The sequence below is a fragment of the Electrona antarctica genome, assembly GCF_951216825.1.
Source record: "Electrona antarctica genome assembly, contig: scaffold_25, whole genome shotgun sequence".
Taxonomy (NCBI): domain Eukaryota; kingdom Metazoa; phylum Chordata; class Actinopteri; order Myctophiformes; family Myctophidae; genus Electrona; species Electrona antarctica.
The window spans coordinates 9,618,313-9,642,406 of record NW_027637034.1 but is presented as its reverse complement, the minus strand read 5'-3'; the positions used below and the strand labels follow the sequence as shown (position 1 = coordinate 9,642,406).

Sequence of the window (24,094 nt, the reverse complement as noted above, 5' to 3'; positions counted from 1 at the left end):
TTGTCATCTGCATCACCGTCCTTAAAGTCAGACTCCAACATGCGAATGGCATCAGCGGTGATGATTGGGGGTAGCTCTTTGGTGACTCTATGACATATACTTGTGGGGTTTGAAAAGTGGGGACGTGGCAAAGAGCATCCTACGATACTCCACCCCAGATCAGTTTTAACAGCGTATGGTTCATTTAGTTTTCCCAGAATGACCCGTTTAGGGGCCAGCGCTGCAGAACAATTATAGCCTATTAACAGGCCCACTTCACAGTCTTTAAGCGGTGGCATCTCATCTGCTATCTCCCAGAGATGATTCCACTGCCTCGCCGTTTCACAGGTGGGAATGTGAGACCGATTTGCAGGTATCAAGTCCTTCGTGTAGGCTACTGGAAGGTCCACAAGAATAGCTGAATTGTATCCCCTGACTCGGAGGTCTGAGGTCCTTTCACTGTTGACAAGTGTGTTACTTCCACTCATGGTGGTCAGTTTCAGCTTAACTGGATACATTTCTGCTCTCAAGGCCTGGCTCAAACCCCTTTCAATGAATGTTGTATCACTCTGAGTGTCTAGTAGGGCATAAACAAGTTTCTCTGTATTTGGTTCGTTCTTAGTTGACACCCATACTGGCACAACCATAGAGGTGTTACGAGACCCGTCTCTGGACACACTAAGTGATGTTACTGCAGTTGAATCGTTCATATTGTCTTGAGCTGGAGCTGTAATAGATGTGGGTGTCTCCATGGCATAACTAAAATTATGGAGGCAGGTAGGGTGTTTTGCTGTACAGACCTCGCACACCTGGGGATAACGACAACGTTTAAAGTTATGACCGGGTCTCAGGCATCCGTAACAGTCTTTTTTCCACCACATAATTTTGTCTCTCCTCTAAAGACATCGCTGTAAACCTTAGGCAGCCATGAAGCTGATGCCTACCGTCTTGGCAGAGAATGCATGGAGGTTTTGAACTCTTTGGGTATTGATAGCCATCATCCGTGTCTGCTTGAGTGTGGAAAACACTAGTATTGTTTCCCTTCGTTTCTCTGTGATGTCCTTTTTCCATGTTGGAATCTGAGGATCTGAGAGCGTGAGAAGAGGTTATGGGGTTACATGCAATTTCTGCCTCCATGGCCACAAAATCAGAGAAGTCTTTGAAACTGGGGAAATCCTTATTGTCATGCAGACGCTGAGCTACTTGCCGATTCCACATGGAAGCTGTCCATTCTGGTAGCTTTAGCATGAGCCTTTGATTTTCTTCAGTCATTCAGGATTTCTAAACCCTTCACATGGGGCATGGCATCTTGACAACATTTTAGAAAGTCTGCAAATTCTCTCAGTCCTATGGCATCTCTGTTCTGAATCTTAGGCCACCTTGTGAGGATTTTCTCTAAAGGCTCTTTGAATAGTGAACGGCTGTCCATAGCGCTGCTGTAGGCGGTCCCAGGCTTCGCGATAGGCCTCACCATCGCTCCTATAGAAGGTGCCCTCCAGAACCTTACGTGCCGATCCACCCACGTATCTCTTTAAATAGTATAATTTTTCTGCAGATGAAATGGGCCTATGATCGACCAATGAGCAAAATGAAGCCTTCCATTCAATGAAGCTTATGGGATCTCCAGTAAATATAAATGGTTCAGGAATGGGAAGTCTGTTTAAGACCATACTGCTTTGAATTGCCTGGGTGACAGAAAGAATGTCAATGGGTGTGTTTGATGTAGTGATATCTGAGTGCTGGATTTCCTTTGAGGTGGCAGACTCTATATTGGTGTTAGGATTGCTGTTGTCCCGAATGGCAGCCTCCTCTTGTACTGCCTGATCATAAACACTTAGTTTAGCTCGAGCTACCTTGACTCCCCTTGCCGCTTGTAGCTGCTCGAGTTCTCCCTTCTGAATCTCTATGTTGGTTTTCTTTTTCTGCTCTTCCACTCGGGCCTCATATTCAGCCTCCTTTCCAGCAAGGTCAGCTGCTGCCTCTAGTCGACTGGCTGCCACAGATATAGTTCTAGAATGGTGGCTTCTTCTGGAACTGACTTGTGACTGAGCACCAAATATAGAATGGGAATAATCACGGTCACGCAGTTCATGAAGGTGATTATGTTGTCGTTCCGCATCAAATTCATTATTCAGCATTGTGTCAATATGCTATTTGCGAGAGGTCTTTTGTAATGGATTCACATGCGTCAACCCGCCGCCTCACATCCGTATCCGGTGAGACATGTTCTCGAATGTCGTTGTAGAGCCTTATGATGTTGTCCTTGCTTTTTTCCAATTTGTCAATTAAGAGTTCTATTTCCTTATCCGGAATTTTAGTTTTTAGATTAGTCCTTAATGTACGCACTATGTCCTTCCATTGTTCGTACATACTTAGAAATGTTTTGACCCTTTTCTCTGTAGTTTCCATTTGATACGCAAGCATTTTTCCTGTTGGAACTTGTTTACGGTTGCTGCGTCGAGGGCTTATGGTTTCGTCCTGAAGTTTGTCTTGTAGATCCATCCATCTTTCTTTGGCGCCGTTCACACCTATCAGACAGCCGTCTTATGAAAGTCTCATCAAAAACGGAGCGGTGAAACAGCTCCAATTCATTTCCAATGGGAGTCACGTGGTTTGATGAGACAAACTTGTTACATGGGGTGTGGGGGGCAAGACACAAGGCATGAAGCGAGCTGTAGGCGAAACATTGAAAGACCTGGGTGGGACTTCAGACAAGACAAAAGGGGTTGGGTTTACCCGCCAACCAATAGGAGAGAAGGTCCGTTTGTGACGCAACACTGGGCGGTCTTTTCACACTTGTATTCTTTTTTTTGCTGCAGTCACGGAAGAGGAAAGAGGCACTTTCGGAACGAAAAGGATTTTATTGTAAATAAAAGTACTTTGGTCTGGTCCAGAAAGCAATTCAACAGGAAAATAGAATCCCTGCCCGTCGTGGCCGAACAAAAAATTAAAACAAACGTTATAATTCAAGGTGCATGCATTTTGTCATTCACTCCTAACCCAGAAACAGTAGGCTACAGTATCCACATATCCATATCAAAAGAGCTTGCATGCAAGCCATCAAATAATTCAGGTGTCACGTCGACTCCGTAAAGTTTGGGATCTCTCGTTCCCCCTCGCATCAGTTTGTTATTCCACCCGACCCATAATCAATAGTTATCCGCCAGACCACGGACCAACGATATAAAAGGACATCAGTGCTTTACACAGAGGATGCGACATTATAAATGAATTAGGCCTACTTCAAACCATTCCATATGATTCGGTTGTTATATAACAAACAAAGTTAATATGAATGCCATGGCCCGTGTGTTCAGTTTGCATGGGCAGTGCGCATTGGAGATTATGAAAGAGTCGTAGTCATGTAAATGTAAAGTCGCTGAACGGTCCGACTGCAGAGTGGAGAGCCGTGCGCCCAGGCGCTGCAACCTGGAGGCTCCAACTTGGAGACGCATGTCATCTTATCCTATATTTCGCCTATAGCCTACCATCGACGTCTGCGTCATGGCTAACAGCCTGAAATGCAGCAAGTCGTCTGAGCGTGTTGTGGTAAAATGGATGCACTTTATTAAAAATAATGGGGTGGTTTCTAACAGAAAATATGAATTTTCCTCAAATGATCTCCATGCTCTCTGCTAGTACATGGAGGCTACTACATACACACAGAATCAGTGCCAGACTTGGCACGGCTACTGTGGTGGTACTGATAAAGTGGAGACAGCCGTGCGCCCGGACGCAACTTGGAGTCTCCAAGTTACGCGCAGCTGTCTCCACTCCAGTCTGGTACTAAGTTCGTTCGACAATCAGTACCAGATTTGTCGATTCTATCTGGCACTGATTGTGGGCTAGTAACCCCCCAGGGACGCAGACTAGCAGAGAGCATCATGGCATCTTTTGAAGAAAGATTGATTTTTTGTGTTTCCAACTACCCCATCCTGTATAATAAGAGGCATCCGTTCCACTCCAGGAACGACATGAGATGGGCCGCATATCTGGCTATTGGCCTTGAGATAGGCGAAGATGGTAAGTAGGCGAAATACAGCCAAACGTAGGATAAGATGGCATGGGATGGGTAACAGCATAGGTTGGCACCATGCAAGGAAGGGTCTGTGCACCTCTATTAAATATAGGCAATTTGTTCCAAAATGTAAAAAAGGACATCAAAATGTGTAAGTGATTTGAACATGCTTAAACATTGGACAATAAGGTCTAGTAATTCTAACATTTTGCTACATGTGTGCTTCGGAAATGCGCACCGGGAGCGCACTCGCCTATTAGTTTGCATTGCACCGTGCGCTCAGTGCGCTATTTCCGAACGCGTGTAACTGAGCACAGATGCGATGTTGTGATTTATTCTTCATTTGATCTGACTTTTTGACCCAAATATAAATCATTATTCTATAGGCTTCACGTATTTTGTGGACATCTTCATGCCTCCCGTATAGGCTCTCATTAATAAAGAGGCCGGGTCTCAAATTAGCTCGTCGTCTCAAATATATTCAGAAGGAAATGAAAACCGTATTCAAGTTCATTCCCTATACGGCCGAGCCACACACGGCTTTTCAAAGCGCGCGCGCGTACACGTGCCCCACGCATCCAGTTAATATGTGCTGTGCGCGTATGCGGGGCTCGTGTGTGCGCGCTGAAAAGCCTGATGTAGCTAGGCCGCAATGATAGCGGCTCCACCAGGCACGTGCGTCACGCGTCTACTCTGCGTAAAGTTCGGGCGTAATTGCTACAAATCCTCTATATAAATTCATTTTCCCAATAAACAATACCTTGAAGGAAGTAAGATAGTATAAATGATGCAGCATTGAGGCTATATGTCCAAATCATGGACGTATATTACTTAAGGTAATTTTCCAAATACTTCTACATGTTGGACAAAATATCCTATTTATGATCGAGGTGCCCACTCTGCTTGTATTCCTGTCGATACGTGTATCATACTGTGATTATACACTGCTTGGAATCAAGAAATGGTATAAGCCTACTTGATTTTATCATGTAAAAAATATGAAGGAGAGATGCTTGTTGTAGGGATCAGGTATGATGAGTAGAGTAGAGTAAACCCAGACCTCTGCAGTGCCTTGGGCAACAATTTGAATAGGACAGAATACAAACCATGTTGATTGAGTGAATCATTCTTTAACGTTTGGATAGGCCTATAATACATATCTATCAAATGGACAAAAAACCTTTCCTGGGTGTCCCTTTGGATTTGTGCTATATGCTTCATTTCCGTGTCTTGCATACTCAGCACAAAGGTGCTTTGATAGGTGGACAGGCCTCCGGAACCAGTACACCAGGGTACGGAGGGAATTAAGAGCCCCAAAAAGTGGCAGTGAAGGGAGGAAGGGCCCAGTATGGCCACTATTCGACATCATGTCGTTTGTGGAGCCCCACGTCACAGAGAGAGAAACCACCTCCAATTTCCCACCTCCAACTGGTAAGAGAAATATTTGTTATGACCGTTTTGAGGCAGCACACAACAGGCCAAAGTTTTACAATATATCTTTCAACCTTTATAGACAGCACTCAGCAGCACGACAGCCAGGATGGAGATGAAATGGAGCTCTTCCATGCTGGACATGCAGGTAATAAATAATAATACACAGCACTCGTGACTGTTTCCAAATTCAACACCAACCCTTAAAGAATTGTACACAATAAATATGTTTGGAACCTTTCTCAGATGAAACTCAGCAGCAGCAGCACTATGCAGCAGGTCCCAGCCACTTCTTTGCTGACGGTGGTAAGATGCATATCACTCATGACTGTTTCCAAATTCAACACCAACCCTTGTACACAATAAATATGTTTGGAACTTTTCTCAGATGAAATTCAGCATCAGCAACACCCAGCAGGTCACAGCCGCCACCTCTTCCCTGACAGTGGTGAGACGCATATTACTCATGACTGTTAACAAATGCAAGACTTAACACATATTTAGAGCCTTTTTTCCTTTTTGAAATGTACTTTTATTTGGGAAAAGAACAGATAAATGCGTGTCACATTACAGTGTTTTGCTTTTCTATTCAGTCTTTGTGCCGAAGAGCCTCTGCTACATTATTTGTCCTTGTACATACGATAAAGTATCTGCATGTTTTTCAATGGTCCCTTAATTTGTGTGTGTGCAAAAACACACCAAATGCACTGCCAAAAAATAAATAAAATAACACTCTACACCAGGGCTGCCCAAAAGGTAGATCGCAAACTCCCAGCAGATCACAAAGGCTGTTCAGGTAGACGACATGGCATGCCCCTAAAAGTATATCATTTAAATATGGAAAAATAGATGTTTTGGCATCTGCTACTTGAAGGTGTCTTGATTGATTTACATCAAAAAGCTAAGTAGGTTCAAACCCACATTCCAATACTGTTTTCAAGAGTGTTGCTGTTGCACACAAACAGTAGCATTACAAAGTTGTATACAAAATAATAATAATACAATACCAATTCCATCTCCCCCACTACTTCCCACTCTGAGTAGGTTTGTCTATATCAGGGGTGCCCACACTTTGACTTGAGAGCTACTTTCAAAAAGACAAGCTCAACAAGATCTACCCGCCGAAAAAAATAATATTATACCATTGCTGAAAATAGTTTAAATATGGAATAGCAGAGCTGGCGTTACATATAAGACAAATACACTTGGAATTGGAAATAGAGGGGGAGAAATAGAATAGGTAGGGTTTGTTGTATTTAATCTGTAATGCTACTGACGTTTGTGCACAGCAACACTCTTGAAAACAAAATAGTGGGTTTGAGCTGACAGGCCCTTTTTGATGTCAATCAATCAAGTCCCCTTAATTCAAGTGGCAGATGCCAAAAATAGTTTTTTTTATACTTTTTAGGGGCATATCATGTGATCTATTGGGCACCCCTGGTCTATATGTAATGCCAGCATCGCTATTCCAGAAACCCCTCATGTAAAATGTTAAAACTAAATTATTTACAGTTATGTGGGGATAATATTTATATAATATAAATCTGTATAACTTCTCTAATATATAGAAGTACAGGTATATATAATATAGATAGATAATTATTTTGAGGTTGGTAGATATTGTTGAGCAGGTCATTTTGAAGTCAAATAAAAAAAGTCTGGGCACCGTTGCTCTACACAGACATTCACCATGTGGTTGTGAATTTGACTGAACACAGTTCTATCAAAAAGATTAGCATCCCCTCATCTCTAACATCCAGAGCCTACCACCATGGTTTTTCTTTTCTGAGCTGGAGAATGTAAAGATTGTCTCCAAAGATGTTTATCAAATTTGTCGCACACCTTTCGTTAACATGCAATGTGTTGTGAACTTGCATTTCCAGAAGACCTTTGTAAAGTCATGAGAGAATCCTAGGATGATTCTAGTTTTAAGCATCTGTACACTTTTAATAGTGCTGATTTTACCTTATCTACGATGACATTTCTGGAAATGTGTTGTATTTCACGTATTTGTTTATCTTTTGAATCTTGGGAATTCTGAACCTCCATTTTCTTTCCCATTTGTTAATAGAAGGAAGTCTACCTCCATATCAGGTGCCCAGCTCAGTGTTTCCTGCTGAAAGAGGTAATATATGCATGTTAATCATAACCGTTTACAAACACAACACCAATCCAAACCATACAGGTGTACACAATATATGTTTGAATCTAACTTCATAGAAAGAAGTGTGCAGCTTCACCCAGTCCTCCACCCCTGGATTGATGACAGTGGTAAGATAATTATGTATATTAGTAATAAGACAACTAATTACAAATTCAACATCAAGTCATAAAGCTGTATTCAACATGTTAACCCTTACTTTACAGATGCCACTCAGATTTCCCATGGCTCCAGGCAGGACCTTTTTGCTGTTGCAAGAGGTACAAGTAAGACATGCATATTAATCAGAACAAATGTTTACAAGAACAACAAATTCAATAAATGTTTGAACCTTACTTCATAGAAGGAAGCCGGCAGAAGCTTTCTTATTCCTTCGGTGCTCTAAATGTTAAGACATGAAACTTTACTTTAGACCAATCAGAAGCATACAATTTCAGAGCCAACTCAACGTGGAGCTGACATGGCGCCACCAGCAGCCTTGGAGGATGACCCGGAGTTCACGGTTGACATGGGGTACCTGAATCTACCAGGTAACATGTTGTGATAGTTATCCAAACTAAATTACACTTTTCTAGAATTTTAGGTTTGTAGTAACATAGCCACGACGGAACTCCAAACATTTGAGAGTTAGATTAAAGTTGCTAAAGAATCCAGAATAATCTCCTCATGTACAGAAAGAGGTCTCAAATGCAGACTTTTCACACAAGCAAACGCACTTTAGGGCTTACAAATCCAATAGAAAGGTCTACTGACATGTTTGCAACATTACCTAATAGACGAGGACGAGCCCAGCCAGTCCCAGTCTCTCCTGTCAGTGCCAGCCAGGGAGCGAGGTCCACAGCCTGCTGAACGTGGTAAGATGTACAGACAAGACATTGACATTTAGAAATGCAACAAAAGAAAATCAAGCTCAATATCATATGATTAAACTTCTTCATAGTTGCCAGTCGCAGCACACCTGCTGGCACCAGCCAAACAGCAGGGCCGAGTTGGGCAGCAGACATCAGACCCATCACCCCTGGACCCGGGTCTGGGTATATGCAGTCCCCAGCTGGACCCGGGTCTGGGTATATGCAGTCGCCAGCTGCTGAAAGTGGTAAGGTGTAAAAGACAGTCATTGACATTTACAAATGCAACAAAAACTATTCTAGCACAATATCATATTATGATTAAACTTTACGTCACTGCAGCCTGTTCCAAAAGACGAGGGAAAGGGTCCAGTCGGGCAGCAGGCCACAGACAGGCCACGGTACCTGGGTACCAGGCAGGTCACCGGCCCATGCTGTACACAGCTGCTGAAAGTGGTAAGACATTCCAAATGAAGCCATTTCCATTTAAGAATCTAACCCAAAAACAATTCAAGGTCTATATCATATTGTGATTAAAACTTACTTCATAGTGGTCAGTCACACCAGCCACACTGCCACCAGCTGTGCAACAGCGAGAGGGAGAGGCAGAGGCAGAGGCAGAGGCAGAGGAGGGTCCAACCAGCAGTCTGCTGGACATCCGACTGGCCCACAGGCCTCTGCAGGGTCGGCCAACCAGCAGTGGTCCAGTCATATGACTGGTGGCCAGTCCGGTCATCTGACTGGACCACAGGCCTCTGCTGTGGTTGAGCAGAGGTCTGTGCTGCCATCGGCTAGTGGAAATGGTAAGATCTTTAGACAACTCATTGGGATTTGCAAGTCAAACACCAAAAAATACAAGCTCTATATAATGCTATTAAATCTTACTTCATAGCAGGCAGTCACACGTACAGGAACTGGAACCCTGCCACCAGGAGCCATCAGGTCGGACCACCAGCCTCTGTTGGTCCGACAGTGGAAAGTGGTAAGAGTCATAAACACTTGTACAAAGCCAAGACAAAAACAACTCAACTGTGTGTGACTATAGTCAGATTTGACATGATGGTTGTGTAATACAATACAAAATCAATTTCAGGTCAATGTAATAAATGGTTGAACCTTTGTTGAATAGGATCCAGTCAGCAGCAGCAGACGGCCTCTGGGTCTGGGCAGGGTGAAGGGGCAGAACAGCAGCCCAACGCCTTCGAGCGTGACGTTCTGCACCAGCTGCGGGATGGACGGGACCTGCAACCCGACACCCACCATTTCATTTATTTTATAGGCCATGAGATGGACAAGCTCACCCCCAGGTCCAAAAACAGCCTTCGCCTGGCCATACACCAGGCACTGGCAGAGGCACAAAACCGCGACCAGGGAACCAGGGACCAGGGAACCAGGGAACCAGACAATTCTGACTGACATGACTGACATGACTGACATTTTTTCTTTTTTTGGTGGCTTTCGCCTTTATTTTATATTTGTTATGGAGGGACAGACAGTAGGCTGACAGGAAATGGGGAGAGAGATGGGGGGGGGATGACATGCAGTAAAGGCCGAGCCCGCGGCACACTGCCAGACTGGATTACCAGCCAAGGTGCCTGGACCACTGAGCCATGGCCCAGGCCTTCTTTTTTTATGTATTTGATGTATTACCATGTTTTTTTTTTTTTTCCAGAATCTATTTATATGTTAATGTTCCAATTATGACTATTATTATTTAATGTGGAAATGGAAACCCTTATTTGACGTTTTTTTTTAATCTTTTTTTCGTCAAAAAATAAAAATCGGCAGAGGGGTGGCTAGACTGACTGGTTCACGAGTGAGAGAGTGTGAGAGTGTGAGAGTGAGTGTGAGTGTGAGTGTGTGTGTGTGTGTGTGTGTGTGTGTGTGTGGTTACTCCCTCTGTCCGTAGCCTGAAAAGCATGCCTTCTCCTTTTTTTAAATGAGCCTATAAGTGACTATTAAATGTACTCACTGTTTTTCTTCACAGATATTTGATAATATCCAAAAACAAAACAACCTTCTGTTGTAGTTGGTCAGTGAAATAATCTTCCACAGGAATAGCCTATTCTGTCAATAGATCAATTTCAAAACTTAAGGGTTACACAGCAGACGACTGAAAATCGAGCATTTTCTATAGCCATTGCTGATCCATTCGTCCTAAATGACTTTGCATCAACGATTATGACATGTTTTTCAATGGCTATTTGTTAATGTTGTTGGGTCACATGAAAGTGAGCATTTTCTACGTACTTCACTATGGGAGACCATTTGCACCAAGTGTTACAATATCATAATTACCAAGTGACTCAGGAGGTGGAGTGGCCGTCTTGGAATTGGAAGGTTCCCCGTTCCATCCTCTTGCTGGCTGTTGTATCAACTTTCTCTGATGAACGTACTCACTATGTGACAGCAGCGGTGAGGGGCTATGGTATGAGGAAGCTTTTGGAAATGGAGTGATAGACAATTCCAGTGCAAAGATATCTGTAAGAGAGGTACACAATCATCAATGTTAACAAGCATGGTTAATAATTATAGTTCAGGTGTACATGGATTAGAGCAAAAATAAAATGCCAGTGAAATCGTGTTGAAAGAAGCGTCCCATATGCTAGTGGCGTATCCTACACAATGAACAATATTCACAATGATGATGTTTTAGTATCATAAATAGTATTGCTGCTGTTCTACATTCTGGAAGCCAGACGAAGGCCTGTGAACCAATAGTTCAATCCACCTACTGTGTCAAGCATAGTAGGAGTGCCATACCAGGTTGATATAGTTAACCAATTCAGGACGGAAACCCCTTTTGGTGTTTTAAGCATTATGTTATACTTTAGCCCATTTTGGGCGGGAACCCCTTTTGGTGTTTTAAACATTATGTTATAATTTAGCTATTGAAAAATAGCAGATCTACAAGCTCATAGCGTGCCACCGAGTGGCACGCTACGAGCTTGTAGGTCTGCTATTTTTGAAAAATCGTGAAAATATTTATTTCAGAAAACTGGAGGATTTAGAATATCTTTTTAAAATTTTGAGGTCAGGCCTGAATGGGTTAACTATTGAAAAATAGCAGATCTACAAGCTCATAACGAGGCACTTGGTGCTGTGCTACAAGCTTGTTGATCTGCTGTTTTTGAGAATTTGTGAAAATGTGGTGCAAATTTGGAACTTTCAGAGCAAATGTTTTTAACTCAAATGTTTGCTTCTGGGGGGTTCGTGGAACAACCTATTTTGAGATGGGGGTCGGTGGCCAAATACTTATAATTCTAGGGGTCGTTGACATGAAATAGTTTCAGGACCACTGACATAGAAACATAGGTTTTTCAGAAAACTGTCATGATTTAGAAAACATTTTGTAGAATCGAGCTGAAGTCTTAATGGGTTAATTTGCAAGGAGTGCACATATGACAGCACAGTATCACTGTATCTCACCGACGCATGGCCAGCTTTGTAGCCTGTAGGCTAGATAAGGCTGTCTGGTACTGGGAGTTCCACTGGTCCAGGTCAGAGAGCCTGGAGAAGGCCGTCTGGTAGTGGGAGATCCACTGGTCCAGGTCAGACAGCTTGCCCTGGATGGCCTCCTGCACCGTCCGCTGGCGTCTGCAGCTGGGTGTGGTCAGAGTACCTGCACACATGTTCACACATATTTTTATAATCTCAGGACATACAGTAGCATATCTGCAGTGGCTGGGGAGGTGGTATCCAACCACAGCAGTATATCCAATCTTACTAACAGAGCTACACAGGCAGACACATAATTTCCTGACCTTTGCTCTAGAGATTAGGTGGTCTGGTCCCTCCAGGAAGGCCTCATCTTTGAGCAGCTTGGCCTACATCTTATCCACTTGGCACAGCACTTCCTGCAGGGCCAGGTACTCCTCCACTGACTCCTTCAACATTCTGCAGAGATAGGTGGACATGAATCAAAGACAGCAGATGTACAAGCTCACAGTTTGAGCAATGTTTGCACTGAGCAATGACAGTGGGGAATCGGAGAATACAGATTATTACATGTTACTAATGCTTTAACAGGGACGTTACCTCGGATGATAGTTTATTTTGTAGCTGCACTAGGAATCCTTTGGTTTGCCAGCGTGACGTAGGTCAGCTGGGGAAGTAGGAGGAATAGTGTGTAGCTCCTACATGTGTTACTTGCTCATGGGGACACTGCTCACTGTAGACTGATCATCAACTTCTCGTGTCAAATCAGCTGTGATGAGGGACTTTGGTATGTGGACGCTTTTGCAAATGTAGTGATATATTAATTACCAGTGGCATGGTGTCTGGATAAGAGGAAGACAAAAATCAATCACAATGTTAACACACAATCAGAAATGACATGTAACAACTTAGTTCAGGTATATATAAACTCAGTGAACCTCTGCATGTGTATACTGATTTCAGTGATAGGTGGACATTAAGCAAAGACAGTATATGTCCAAGCTCAAGTGTGTTCAATAATGATAGTGGGGAGATTGAAAATGCATATTATTACATGTTACTACTGCTTCACAGGGACATTTACCTGGGATCATAGTGTCATCTGTCACTGCATATATATTTCCATTGGTCAATCCTACGGTTCACTGCAGCTCAACAATCAGTGTGAGGGGTGTCTATGAACTCCGCGTTTAAAGGCTTGAAGGCCATTGGCTGTGATGGAGTCAAGTACATGCTCTGGTAGGCTGTTCCACCCACAGACAGCTGTGTGGAGAAAGGTTCTGTCCAATGTGCGTGTATTGGAGCCTAGGGGGGTGTGTTGGAGCTGTGCCATATAAGGTGGGTGTTTCGCCATCTGATGTATGGTGGAGGGAGCATGTCCTGGAGGTCCCTAGGGCGGGGGGGCATTTTGTAAAGGACTGTAGCAGCAGCAACGTGTTGGCTGATGGAGAGTGTTGTACTGGCAGTGTCCTCCTGGTCAACTCAAATTATTTTGAGAGCCTTCCTCTGAATATTTTCAAGTAGACTGAGATTTGTAGGTGGAGCACTCATCCAGCTGAGTGAGGCGTACTCCATGACACTGTGGACCTGTAGCTTGTAGACAGTTGCTCGGCTCTGGGGGTGAGTTTACTGCATGGCCACTGTCCTCAGTGCTGTTAGCTTCTGACCGGGCCGGATGGAGATTTTGGTCAGGTGTTGTCAACCAAGACAGCTTTTGGTCTATTTTGACACCCAGGATGTCAAGCTCATTTGTGGTGGTCATCCACTGTCAGTTGAAATGAGGGATGTCATGTGTACATTCACTTTCGGGAGGATACCTTTGCGTTTGCATCACATGGGGAGACGGGCACACAGACAGCCATCAAGCAGTCATTAACAGATGTGGGTCAGGATCCAGTCGCATAGAGTCCAAGAATAGTCGGGGCTCAATGCTGCTGCAGCCTTCAGATCCTCATTCCCAGCTGTTGTGATGCCCCTGGAAAGTCAGCATGTGTCTGGTCCTCCGTAGAGGTGTTTGTTGGATCGCACTTCGTCTGGAACCTCCCCCTTGAGCTTTCCGCCATGGGTGACCCTACCAGGAGCAAAGCTCCCGACGGCATAGCTCTCAGGTTCATTGGAACTCACAAGCTTCTCCACCACTACAAGGTGACGATCCAAGGAGAAGACAAATTAAATGGAGAAGAAAGTGGAACCTCCCCCTTGACCTTACCGCCATGGGTGACCCTGGACGGCATCGCTCTCAGGTTCGTTGGAACTCACAATCTTCTCCTAACTAAAAAGGACAAAAAAGAAGAAAATGGAACCTCCCCCTTGACCTTACCGCCATGGGTGACCCTGGACGGCATCGCTCTCAGGTTCTTTGGAACTCACAATCTTCTAACTAAAAAGGGCAAAAAAGAAGAAAATGGAACCTCCCCCTTGACCTTACCGCCATGGGTGACCCTGGACGGCATCGCTCTCAGGTTCTTTGGAACTCACAATCTTCTAACTAAAAAGGGCAAAAAATAAGAAAATGGAACCTCCCCCTTGACCTTACCGCCATGGGTGACCCTGGACGGCATCGCTCTCAGGTTCTTTGGAACTCACAATCTTCTAACTAAAAAGGACAAAAAAAGAAGAAAATGAAACCTCCCCCTTGACCTTACCGCCATGGGTGACCCTGGACGGCATCGCTCTCAGGTTCTTTGGAATCCGTTCACTAAAAAATAAACAAAAACAAAAAAAAAGACACAGGGGATTACAAATGGCGATCCTGCCACGGCACCGCACCGGCTGGAGAGTTAAAGTACTCCCTGAAAGTTTTTTTGCACTTGGAGACCATCAAAGTTCCTCCTGACTCCTCCCCCTGCAGCATGGGAAGGCTCCACTGGAGGCATGTGGGCTGCGTCCTGCTGGCCCCATTTGATGAAGTTGTGGAGGACGGTGGTAGCCTTCACAACCTTCTCAGCGTGGTCAGGGGTGAGCTCGATGACTCCGTGGTACACCCTGAACTTTGTCACCAGCACACCAAAGGCACTCTCCACAACATGCCGTGCACGGGACAGCCGGTAGTTGTAGATGCGGTGGGAGTCCGTGCGGAGAGACTGACGTGTGTATGGGCGAAGCAGGTTCTGGCGCAGAGGGAAAGCCAAATCCGCCACAAACGCGTACGGAAGTGGCCCCAGGTACTCAGCATTTTGGAGCGGGGCATCATCGGGAAGGTCCAGTGTACCCCTCGTCAGAGCCCGCCCAAAATGAGACACCGCAAGTACCCCACCGTCACTGCCACCCCCATACGCACCTACGTCCACCACACGGAACAGGCCAATAGCATCCACCACAGCCAGCAGGACAATTGAAAAGTGGCCTTTGTAGTTGTGGAAGAGCGATCCTGATCTGTCGGGTGCCTTGATGGCAATGTGTTTGCCATCTATGGCACCCAAACAGTGAGGAAAGTGCCACTTCTCACCAAATACATCGGATATAGCTTTCCAATCATCCTTCTTTGGCACAGGCATGAAGTCCTCAGCCATTGTGTTCCAGATGGCAGCTGCCACAGTGGGCACAATGCCACACACAGTGGAGCGGCCAACTCGGTAACTGGTGGAGATGGCCAGGTAGTTGTGACCAGTGGCAAGATATCTGTAAAATAGGTAGAGACAATAATCACAACGTTAACACACAATCTGAACTGACATGTTACAAGTGAGGTTGATAAGATAATGTTAGCTCTGCATTCATAATATTACAGAACCTTAGCATCCATATATACCGGATGTATAATGGCATTGCTTTAATAGTGCCTCTGGAGAACAATGACATGGCTGAATGATGAAATCATTTGTTCAAAAGTAGCCCACAGCAACATGGTCACATCAGATGGTCAACATTTCTGTATTAAAAACGTTATAATAATAAATTATATATATATATATATATACATACATACATACATACATACATACATACATACATACATACATACATACAAATAGCAGATCTACAAGCTCATAGCGCGCCACTATACATACATACATACATATATATATATATTCATATTCAGTTTATACATAATGCATCTATAATATGACAGTTTCATTTTTCCCACGACATTCAAATGTTTAAGCAGAAGGGGGACGAATAGGAAGGAAGACACTGGAGCATCACAGACAGTTCGAGAACATTTCGTTCATATGTATAGGTCACATCTTCGTCATGACCTGACAAAGATGTGCCCTATACTTCGAAACGTTGTCAATTTTTACCTGCACCCTGTGTGTGCATTAAAAAAGGGCTTGAACTGTCTGTGATGCTCCAGTGTCTTCCTTCCTATTCAAATGCTTAACTTTGGATTTAAACAGATCTTAAATCAGAGTCTGCATACTATTTCAATAGTCCTGAGAATAAATGTCATTTGTGTTAGGGTTAACCCTAACCCTAACCCTAACTCAAGTGACTGCAAAATAATTGCTGTTTGTTTCAAAAAGCTTTATACCATGTTCTAACATAACGATACAAAGTGGCATAGCTCTGTTTGCAAAATGCTGCACCTCATCCAACTGCATACAATACTTTCCCCATTTTCAACTTTTTTTAGTGTATTGTGACACTGGCTTTGGCAATGTAAACGTTTGTTTTCTCATGCCAATACATCTCCTTTGAATTGAAATTGGATTACTGCTTTTACAGTGGTGGTTCTCAAAGTGAGAAGTGTGTTGCAAAAGGTGTTAATATAGCATCAGAATCACTTGAACGCCTTTAACCCAGCGATTTGAAAAGAGGCGATCTACTAGCTCACAACCCATTGCTTTGTGACAAGCTTGTTGATTTGCTTTTTGTTTTCATTTTTGTAACACAAATCTTGCATGGTAGCCCAAGATTGTGATATCGTCCGAATCGAAAAGTCTAATCTTGGGCTACTTGCATTGGTGCCCTGGTCCTTGCATGGGTGCCCAGTGCGTCATGACGCACTGGACCAGGGGGTTCCCAACACATCTTTTCACATGGGGATCCTCGGCAGAAAATCATATTAATGTGGAGTTTGACATGAAAAAGTTTAAGACCCGCTGCTTTACAGTAGGTAAGCTATAAAAAGCCAGTTGAACAGAGCTGGAAAGTATTTGGTGCTCTCTCTTGCATGATCTCAAACACCAGCAGCCTTTAGTAGACCACTAAGCATATATATATATAATATTATCTTTCATCCTCACATCCATTTACATTCCTGGTGCTGTTTTCCAGCTTACAGTAACATATTTAAGTCAACCTGGCATTCCTTGCTGCACACGTTAGCTGATTGGCGAGTTTTCGAGCTAACGATGCATTTACTAGGTGGGTAATGAACAAAATGAACGTAAAATAGTTACTGTAGTAGTTACCGTAAACAGATAGCAAGACGTACAGCGGGAGGTATAGCTTCCCTGAAGAATGTGTCCTGCTTCTGGATTTCTGGAGTCACCCTCGCCAGCAGGAAATCGAACTGGTGGATAGACATCCTGAATTCCTGGTGGAAACGACTTTCATCCCTCCGTAGCTCCCAATAAAGCTGGTGGCCGTCCCCGAGTTGTTTCCGAACTTGGAAGATCGGATGGACCCAAACTCGCCTCCTTCTACAGACCAGCGGGGCCATTTGAATCTCCCTCGCTCGCATTCTCTCCTCCTCCTCCTGCCTCAATCTCCTGGCCACAATCTCTCTCTGGCGCATCTCCCTCTCCCTCTTTCTCCTCGCCACCAATATCGCCAGGACAAGAGCCCTCTTTCTCCTCCAAAAAACCATTTTGTCGGAAGTCACCACACACACAACCAACAAACTACTGTCTCCGGCAGCTAAACAGCGTAAGCACAACAAGCAACACGTGGATCTGTTTCCGCATGTCCTCGCACCGCCCTCGCACCGCCCACACCCGCAAAGCATTGTGGGAAACTGATGCGGCAAAACGATAAGACAGATGAGACGACAAGACTTTGATAAGACAGCCGTCTGATAGGTGTGAACGGCACCTTTGAGAGCTTTTAATGTTTGTTCTTTATCATAAATGGCATCCTTTACTTTCTGTCTTTCCTCAGGTTCCTTTTCCCTTTGGAGGGCATCCATCCAAGTCCTGAATTTCCTTGCTGACATTTTCTATTTGTTCATCCAGTTCCTGGTCTAGATCAGACCCATGTACCCCAACACTTATTTCTGGCATTTTATAGTTTGGACATATAGCACAGAAAAGGACTGAAAATGACCATAAAGGTGAACCAATGAAACCTCAGTGCAGTATCACTGAACAAACCCTTCAATGAAATCACCACATTGCATAAAACCTCCAAAACCACAGTATTAAAACTGTATGAAACCTTCATGAAAGGGACCTTGCATAAACCTTATCAACCGTAATTCATATGCATGGACACATGGCACTTGAAAACCCTTTAAACCATTTTTCAAAAAATAAATGTGTAAATGTCCACAGTTCACATTCCTCTGTATGAACCTTTATTTTGTTTCTGGAGGTGTGTGTGTAATGTTCAATTGTGCATTTGTTGTGTTTGTGTGTTGAAGGGATCATCCATCAGACCACCACTGTGATACAGGCTGACAGAGTGGAGTAGGCCGATTTCTGGTGTACAGGCCTCAGAATCTGAGACTGGGGCAATGTAGTTGTCTTGCAGGGGAGGTGGGGGGGCCATGTTGGGTCAAGTTTTCACTGTAGCGTACCCGGCTGGATAAAGAGGTTGAAGGCCGACTGATGATGTGAAGTTTCCTTATTAAATCAACGTGAAAACTAAAAACACAAGCACAAAACGTATAATCAATATAAGGCACACATAATCAATATAAGCAGACATAAACAAATACAATTTACAAATAAACCAATTAAAAAGGTATATATATCAAACCATAATACCATATAAACAAACCACCAACTACAACAATAAAATCCCACAACAATACCACAAACAAATAACCATAAAAATTGACATTCACCTTGTTCCCTCTCCAGCTAGGTGCTAACTCATGATGTCCCTCGACCATGTCATTCTCCAGGAGAGTCACTAAAACCAATGAATCAACAAATTAAAATCTGAAAGTTCCATTTCCATTTGATTTGTTATTTAATTTCTCTGCACTCACTTGATCCTTTTGGTGTTCCATTTCATCCTGTTGACGAGGTTAGGCTTAGCTTTCAATCCTCTTTGTTTGAGAGAAGCATGGTGAGGAACAAACATTTCCTCTCTGATGTTGGGCTGTCTTTTATCTGTGTCAGTTTGGCTCAGGTGAGGGAGCAAGCTTCCTGTTGGCCCACATAGTCTTTCAAATTAAAAGCTTTTCCTCCATTTCGCTCCGGGGTCCGCAGTGTGCGCAGTGTGCTTTACACACACAACATTAAGAGCAATGTAAAGGGTGATGCATTCACAATAAAAGGACATTTGAATACAATGAAAACTATTGGTTTAGAATAGAAAAATAAGAATAAAATAAAAATAAAACGGAAAATCCATAAACATCAGCAAAAAGCAGCAGTAAACAGAAACGTCTTGGGCTTTGACTTCAAACAAAGTGTTGTAGATGTGACAGGAGTTGGGTTAGGTAGAGGTTCAGCCAGACTGTTGAACACTCAACATTGTTTTACTTACTTTATTTTTTAATTCAAGACATTTTTCACACACATTGTTAACAATACATTTTCAAAACGTCCAAAGTATTTTATCTAGCGGTGGGCAATTAAATAAATCACCTTGGAGGCCCGGAACTATTTAATCCATTTCATCCATGTGCCCATCATTTATAGCGCACGGACCACTTTTACCGGCGCACCGGAAGCTGGTGTGCATGTCTGTGTAGCAGCTAACAATAGCCACACCACTCTAGAGTCGATCGACAACAACGGGAGGTAATAATAAATCTATCACGACTAGCGACTGGACCACGGAAGGCCGTCAAACACAGGATATTTTTTAAGAATTAGACGGGATGATTTAGATCGGGAGTTATGATCGTTTTAAGATTTTCGTTTTCGTCAGCTAAACAGTCAGGGGACATTTTCGATGACGTGTCACTTTTTGACACGTCATCGGATCGGGCAACAAGCGCTCCAAGGCTCTAGAGCGATGTGACCGGTTTTGTTATCATTAATCTCCGTCTCCCGCTTCGAATGGGATCAGTGTATTGAAACGGGGAAAATCAGGTGCAATCAGGCCTTTCAATAGACTGAGTAGACGTCTACCCGTCTACTCAGGTGCTCAGTAGGTTGATTCCTTCCGATTGTGTCGGTTGATCTGTGCAGTTTAATGCATCGCATGCAGCTACTGGAGCTCAGTAGGTGATCATTCCTTTCAATGCAGCCGTAACATCGAACATGCACTGCTCCCGTGCTTGCGGTTATGTTTAGGTTAGGATTAGAGATGCACTGCTCCCGTGCTTGCGGTTATGTTTAGGTTAGGATTAGAGATAGGGATAGTAATTTCGGAACAAGGAACCTTCTGACTAACGACACGGCACCGCTCCAGTAGCTGCATGCGATGCATTAAACTGCACAGATCAACCGACACAATCGGAAGGAATCAACCTACTGAGCACCTGAGTAGACGGGTAGACGTCTACTCAGTCTATTGAAAGGCCTGATTGCACCTGATTTTCCCCGTTTCAATACACTGATCCCGATCGAAGCGGGTGTCTCCGTCCTATTTATCAATCTCCGTTGGGCACTTGACCATGACCTTGAACTTGGACGGAGAACTCCGCCCTGGGCCTCCAAGGTGTTCATCGGTCAGCAAAACGGTATGGGCCGATGTTGGCCTTAAAATGCAATATTGGTATTAGCCGATGTTTTAAAATGAAAAGACTACATCGAAGCCGTTTATATTTGGACATGGGCTAACATTTCATTAACTGTGAATCCCTATAGTATTTGGAATAAAATCCACTGTTTTCCAAAATGTCAGTTTGTCACCTCCCTCTTCACATTCAATAGATCCCGTGATCTTTTGTGGTCAGATGTCATTTCCTGGGGTCTAGTAGGACTATAGAAAACAATAATTAAGAAATCGCTGTACAATTTGGTAAAACAAATACATTTACTCACTTGTTCGAATGCCCCCGCCCCTTGCCTAAAAACGCTAAAACTGTTTAAACGAAATAAAGCAGCAAATGAAAATATATATAGACTAACACTCATCTTTTACCTTCTCTAATAACCTAAAACATGAACCTTGGTTGAAAAAAAATCCAAAGTTGTCCTTTAAAAGGTATATTCAGTGATTTCACTTCATTCAAATATCACTTATTTTTTCTTTTGTTTTGGATAATCCTCCCTACTATAGAGTGTGCTGACCATATAAGGAGTTCCTCCCTGTCCCCAGTGAGCCCCTGGGGTAAAAAAACCCTAGTTTCAGTTTTGGTTGCGTGTGGCAAAGCCTTCATCCAATCAGGATGAGAGGGGCCTTCCTCCAAACATGATCGAGTGGGGGCGGGCCTTGGTGCACGTGCTGTTGGCCTGTTGCACTTCCCCCCACTGTAGTGCGTGCATGTGCACATTTTGTTACCGGGGCGGACTGGGTGGTTTTCCAAATCACCCAAATCACTGAATGCTCCTTTAAGGTTTAACATGAGGAGAAAAACAAAAGATCAGGAGAATGGAGGCCTCTATTGACAGGATTAATTTAATAGTTTATCAGACATGAATGTAAAACAGCAACAGAGTTCAGTCAAACACTGATTCCAAAGGGAGAACACAAAAACAAAGTCCTTGCGGTCTTGTTTCCATTCAGGCCCTATGTAATCAATTCATAATAGCAGAACAACAAAAATCACCCTTTGTGTGAAGTGAGGGGCGCTCTTATCACATCATACATCACATTCCATGCTCAGCCAATCAAATCATCACAAATGTAATTCCGGTCAATCACGTTAAGCGTCTTCACTTTTCTGCCCTCACAATTTTATCCTCAATATGTACATCAGCCAATCAAATCATCGCTATCGGATGATGATCAGCCAATCAAATCATCATGTTTGTGTTGACACAAAGACAAAGCCCAGTAGGAGGAGCTAGCGCCCCTCAACAAAAATTCAATATCATCAAAAACAACAACAAAATATATCATTACAGGAAATAATAAAACACTAAATGTACAAAGAGGGAGAAAGTTGGGAGGGGGGGTGGTCACCAGTTTAAAGGAGAAGTGATCATTTCCTCTACATTGGGCCTGCTGAAAGGTGGACTTTCAGGCCTGTTTTAAAAGATGTAAGTGATCTGCATTTTTTGAGGAAAGGGATCAGGGCATTCCACGCCTGGGTGGCCGTGCTGTAGAAGGAGAATTTACCCATATTTGTTTTGAAATATAGGAGCAGTATAATAATCTATAATATTGTCCTTGTCTATTTACCTCCCTACGAACATACAGCTGTTTAATTTGATCCTCCCAGTGAGCTCATTTTTCATTCATTCAAGTTTTGTTTATTCTCGAAATTACACTGAGTAATCAAACTCATTTTCAGTGTCGTCGAGTAAAAACATCACAATACATCAGAAGATCAGGAAAAGAAAAACAAAAGATATACATTACATAGGTTTACAAATAAAACGATAAGACAAATTTCTAAACTATCTAAAAACAGTTACATATTGTGGGGGTCTGTATGCTCACCAAGGGTTTAAAACGACTTAACACTAGCGCGTCGGAGCGGTCAGGCTGACCGATTTTGAAATTTTGAAGTGGATTTTCTTTGCCCATGAAGTCCTGAGAAAGTTCCCCTTGCATGACTTTTTCTAAATGTTCGATTCAAACCATCTCTGTTTTTTTTTTTCATCTGAAACGTTTTGGAAATATGATTTTAGACATAATTCTACTAAAATGTCTGCTCTTTTTCGGTCCGTGGGACCGCTCTTAGAGCCCTCACCCTTTCTCCCCCACAAGCAGTGCTGTTCACACCTTCCTCCCGGCTGGAGACGGGCATTGTTCAAGCTAATGTGTCATTTGCATTCCAACTACTTCCACATGTAGGCAAACTTACATTACAAACTTACATAAACTAAATGTTGTTTTAGATGTTATATTTGTTATATGCGGTTTGCAGAAATAACGATGTCTGACTTTATTTCTCGAAACGGAAAAAGAAATATGGTGTGTGGTATTGTTTCCACCAAGCGCATAGCTCAATAGATATAAATACATGTTGACTATACACGCCATTTTTAGCATAATTATGTTGGAATAATAAAGTTTATAGCATTGTGACTATGTCGCGCATATTCATTTAATATATCAGCGCATCAAAAATATGGTGAAATATGGTGTGTTTGCCGATGCGATTTTCTTTTCCCAGGCCGTTTTCAATATACCCTGAGCTGTGGACCTCTTTCCTAGTCAAAGGCTGTTTTCAATGAAATGACTTGTGTATAATATGAATAAATGCTACATCCTACATTTATTTTGTACCGTAGGCTATAGTTTTTGAACGAATATTACCATGTAGGCCTGAAATGTCTTTATTGTCTCAATACAAAGTTGTACATCAGCGCGAATCAGCGCAATGCCAAATAAAAAGTGTTTGAAATCAGTCCAACCCGATAGACGTCCCGAACTTCTAAATGTTTTGTCAGTCAGAAGAACAGTTCTGTCCGTCCTTCTTTGTAAACTTGTCTGCACGCGACCAGTGGAACTGATTTCCACGCATCACGGCTCTCTTGTTTCTCTCTCCCTCTCTCTCTCTCCCTCTCTCGTGGAGAGGGAGAAAATATCCAAGTAACTGACGGTGAGGTATGCGGAAGTGCATTTTAGATAACGCTGTAGCACTATTTGTGGCGGTGATGTGTCACATGACTTGATCTATCCTATGGTGTATATATAAACCGTGCTGCTGCTACGGACCTTTCTGCTGGCACAATAAATCAAATATATATAAATGACATCGATCATAGGCGGCGGGTATGTAAGGCTAGGCCAGGCTTAGCCTTCCCAAAAATTATGCTGGGTATTTTTAAAATATATATAGGCTAATATGTGCGCAGCATTATATAGAAGGCTAGCTGCTCCCAAACTCCCAACTCCTTTGTCTGTAGCCTAAACTTTTCTGATTTGCACGCACGCACGCACGCACAGCTCTTTCCTTTTTTTGGCACAATCAATCAAATATATATTAATTACATCGATGTTTCCCCCTCTATATAAAATGACAATATATAACTAATGTCGTATTTCGTCTGAGCAATGTGCCTGGCTCTGGCAATAACGTGTGGTAGCCTATTGTAT

At 43.2% G+C, this 24,094-nt stretch overlaps 1 protein-coding gene and 2 long non-coding RNA genes across 3 annotated transcripts; all 3 read right to left on the bottom strand.

The window, feature by feature from the left end:
- Nucleotides 1-12,021: 12,021 nt before the first annotated feature.
- Nucleotides 12,022-14,215, bottom strand: LOC306919290. Its single transcript, XR_013789499.1, has 4 exons — nt 12,960-14,215; nt 12,476-12,717; nt 12,202-12,334; nt 12,022-12,059 (listed from the first exon to the last, which is right to left on the bottom strand). It is a non-coding gene; the product is annotated as an uncharacterized lncRNA (long non-coding RNA).
- Nucleotides 14,216-14,550: 335 nt separating this feature from the next.
- On the bottom strand, nt 14,551-17,630 carry LOC306919272 (putative nuclease HARBI1; the record flags this gene model as incomplete). The annotated part of the gene is made up of 3 exons (XM_079532085.1): nt 14,551-14,573; nt 14,694-15,496; nt 17,233-17,630. The coding sequence occupies 3 exons, from the start codon at nt 17,628-17,630 to the stop codon at nt 14,551-14,553; spliced, it is 1,224 nt and encodes a 407-aa protein (XP_079388211.1).
- Nucleotides 17,631-18,161: 531 nt separating this feature from the next.
- On the bottom strand, nt 18,162-19,103 carry LOC306919484. Its single transcript, XR_013789550.1, has 3 exons — nt 18,975-19,103; nt 18,828-18,895; nt 18,162-18,624 (listed from the first exon to the last, which is right to left on the bottom strand). It is a non-coding gene; the product is annotated as an uncharacterized lncRNA (long non-coding RNA).
- Nucleotides 19,104-24,094: the final 4,991 nt, after the last annotated feature.